This window comes from Octopus bimaculoides, chromosome 26 (assembly GCF_001194135.2).
Source record: "Octopus bimaculoides isolate UCB-OBI-ISO-001 chromosome 26, ASM119413v2, whole genome shotgun sequence".
Taxonomy (NCBI): Eukaryota; Metazoa; Mollusca; class Cephalopoda; order Octopoda; family Octopodidae; genus Octopus; species Octopus bimaculoides.
Genome location: NC_069006.1, coordinates 8,160,359 through 8,163,952, shown reverse-complemented (window position 1 = coordinate 8,163,952; position 3,594 = coordinate 8,160,359). Strand labels below are relative to the sequence as shown.

At 35.8% G+C, this 3,594-nt stretch overlaps 1 protein-coding gene across 1 annotated transcript in view; it reads right to left on the bottom strand.

The window, feature by feature from the left end:
- LOC106871364 (protein kinase C iota type) overlaps positions 1–3,594 on the bottom strand; it is a 192,963-nt gene that overhangs the window by 92,813 nt on the left and 96,556 nt on the right. The window contains exon 10 of the mRNA XM_014917773.2: positions 544–576. Within this exon, the coding sequence (XP_014773259.1) occupies positions 544–576 (33 nt within the window). The remainder of the gene's footprint in view (positions 1–543; positions 577–3,594) is intronic.

Below are 3,594 nucleotides of genomic sequence, written 5' to 3'. Positions count from 1 at the left end.
ACATATATATATATATATATATATATATATATATATATATATCTGCACTAATATTGAACAGTGAGAGCAAGTGCTTAACACTGCATTGGTAGGATAAATATCCTTTGTTTGTAGGTTAAGGAGGCTACTAATAGTTTCATGCTGAGAGATATCTTAACAATTATCAAGTCTGCTACATGGAGAAACATTGGTCCTTGTTTCCATCTTGGTGTTCTCATCCAGGATGGAGAAGAGTACTAATGTTCCCCCCGTAGCAAGCTTCATAACCACTGAAATATCTCCGTACATCAAACCACTGGTAGCTTCATTAACCCTCACATACACACACACACACGCATGCGCTAATATATATATATATGCAACAAGTAAAATGCATTAGAATCAGGGGTACTAAGCACATTAGGATATTAATGCAGGACAAAAAATAGTAATAATAACTATAAAAAACTAAGGATCAGCACAATCCAGACATGTAAGTTACAGGCATCACCATCATCATCATCAACAGCAGCAGACAAAGCAATAAATAAAATAAGAGAATACCTCTGTTGATGGCGTCTGGGCAGGGCTTGTCTCCTTGGTAACGAGAATTGAAGATGAACAATTGTGCATTTTTTAGGATTTTTTTTTTCATGGCAATGGAACGGAATGGTTAAAATCATGACAAGGATGGAGAAGGATTTCTAGCTTTGTATGTGTGTTCTGAAAAGGATGTGTGTGCTAGTGTGTGTGTGTGTGTATGTGTGTGACTGTGAGAGAGTGTGTGTGCACCTGTGAGTGTGTGTGCGAATATGAGAGAGAGAGAGAGAGAGAGAGTGTGTGCTATTGTGTGTGTGTGTGTGAGTGACTGTGAGAGTGTGTGTGCACTTGTGAGCGTATGTGCATGTTAGCATTAGTGTGTGCAAATATGTGAGAGAGAGTGTGTATTCACGCACCTGTGAGAGTGTGTGTGTGTGTATGTATGTGCATATGTGTGTTAGCATGTTTGTGTGTGTGTGTGCGTGCATGTGTGTGAATATGAGAGAGAAAGAGTGTGTGTGCATGTGTGTGTTAGATTGTGTACATGAATATGCAAGAGAGCGTATGTATCAATGTGTATGAATGTATGTATGTAATATGCATGTATTAGCATGTGTATGTCTGTGAATGTATGTCTCCGAGAGTGTGTGTGCGTGTGAGAGTGTGTGCGCGTGAGTGTGTGCGCGTCCATGATTATGACTGTGAATGTGTATGCAATTGCAATATGGCTATGGTGAGATCCCTGCAAATCTTTGGCCTAGGCCAGTGTTTCTCAACCCTTGCGTAACCCTTAAAATAAATTACATCTCTCAAGGAACCCCTGCACAAAAAAACTACATACCATATCTTTCTCATATTTTTTCCATCATAGTTCACATAGTAAATACCATATATATATATATGTGTGTGTGTGTGTATGGTTATGTGTGTATATATATATATATGTATGTGCAGTTATATATATATATATATATATATATGTATATGTGGTTATATATATATGTGTGTGTGTGTGTGTGTGTGTGTGTGTGTGTGTGTGTGTGTGTGGTTGATATATTTTTTGGGGTAACATAATAGGTTTGATAGTATGATGTCTATACTATAATATTATAACAACCAATAATATGGTGTGCATGTATAGTAATATTACGGTCATGAAATTAGCATCAGCTTATCTCACACTTTCTCGTGGAAACCCTAGGAATCTTTTTCAGAACCCTAGGGTTCCAGGGAACCCCGGTTGAGAAACACTGATCTCGACCCTGTCCCTGTTTCAGTATAAGTATGAGGAATTATTACCTTGTCATATCTACTTCCATCTTAACACAGGTACAACACAAACTTTCAGGACTCTTATGGTCCAGAACCTCCTGTAATCCAGACTAATTTGCATTATGTAGAAACACCTCTTAATTAATTAACAAAATTTAATATTTGTTTAACCCTTTAGCATCAGATTACTCTGTCAAATGTAATCCTTAATTATCCACATCGTTTTGAATGAATCACACATTATCTTGTAGCTTTGAGATTTCAATGATGTGATTGTTTTTTTTTATTTTCAGAATGACACTGTAGGGTAGGTGTGAGAAGCTGAATCTGGTCAGTATAAACATAAACCTGGTAGAATATTTGGGTTGGGTATGGTTTGGAAGAATTGGTAATATGGAAAGGCTTTGGAACCAGCCAATAGATCCAGAAAATCAATATTGTACCTGTATTAAATTTTGATTATGGTTATGAGAATGGAGATATGTGTGTGTGTGTATATGTGTGTGTATATATATATATATTTATAGATATATATATATATATTATAGAATTATATATATATATATCATAGAATTATATATATATATATCATAGAATTATATATATATATCATAGAATTATATATATATATATATATATATATATATATATACACATATATATACACATATATGAGGGGATGCTGGAAAGTTCCTGGCTTTAAAGGTATCTAGAGAGGTCTAGTTGGAGGCTCAATCTTCCAAGTTCTTTTTAGGGCTTTGAAAAACTGAAGGACTGCTGCAATAAGCAGGGGAATATGTTCAATAAAATCATAATTAACTGATCCTCTCATATTTTCTTTTACCCAAAGCCAGGAACTTTCCAGCACCCACCATATATATATATCTCAAATTATATACACAACCGAAAGAGCTACAAATAGTTTCATGCTGTTATGATACTTGAGTAGGCATATTTATAAAATACGTCATATATCTTAAAGCAATCTTTTAGAAGAACTGAAGGACTGCTGCAATAAGTGTGTGAATCTGAGAGGGAAATATATCGAATAAATTCATAATTAAATGATCCTCCTGTATTTTCTTTTACCCAAAGCCAGGAACTTTTCAGCCCCTCCCCTCTTATATACAACATTGGTTTCAGATCTTGGCACAAATCCGACAATTTTAGGGGAGGGGTAACTTGTTTAGATCAACGCTAATGTTCAACAAGTACTTATTTTATTAACCCTGAAATGACAAAAGGTAAAATTGACCGTGACTGAATTAAAGCACAGAATGTTAAGATGGACGAAATGCCACGAAGTATTTGGTCCAGCAGACCAGCAGTTCTGCTAGCTCATTGCCTTATATATATGTGTGTATGTATGTGTGTGTATATTGTGTAATATTAAATTGATTGCTTCTGTGTATGGATGTAGATATATCATCACCATCATCATATAGCAAGTTTCATTCCTGGCATCCCTAAGATGGTTAGACAGGACCCAACCAGTAGGAGGACCAAATATTGCTCCAATATCTCCTTTTGGCATGGCAGTTACAGCTGGATGCCCTTCCTATCACCAACCATTTTACACAGAATGTACTAGGCTCAATTTTCTTGCACAAGCACTAGTGAGGTTGCCTTGCCATCAGCAAAACCATTTGCGTTCGATTCGGTTGGTTTAAATAATAAAAGGTTAAATTGTGATGTTATCAGTCCGAATATGCTTGAGGTACATTTGAACTGGGGAACAAGCTCTTCACTGCATTTTGTCATGGAAAGTGTATCTCGTTTGTTGATAAATGGCGTGCGTATATA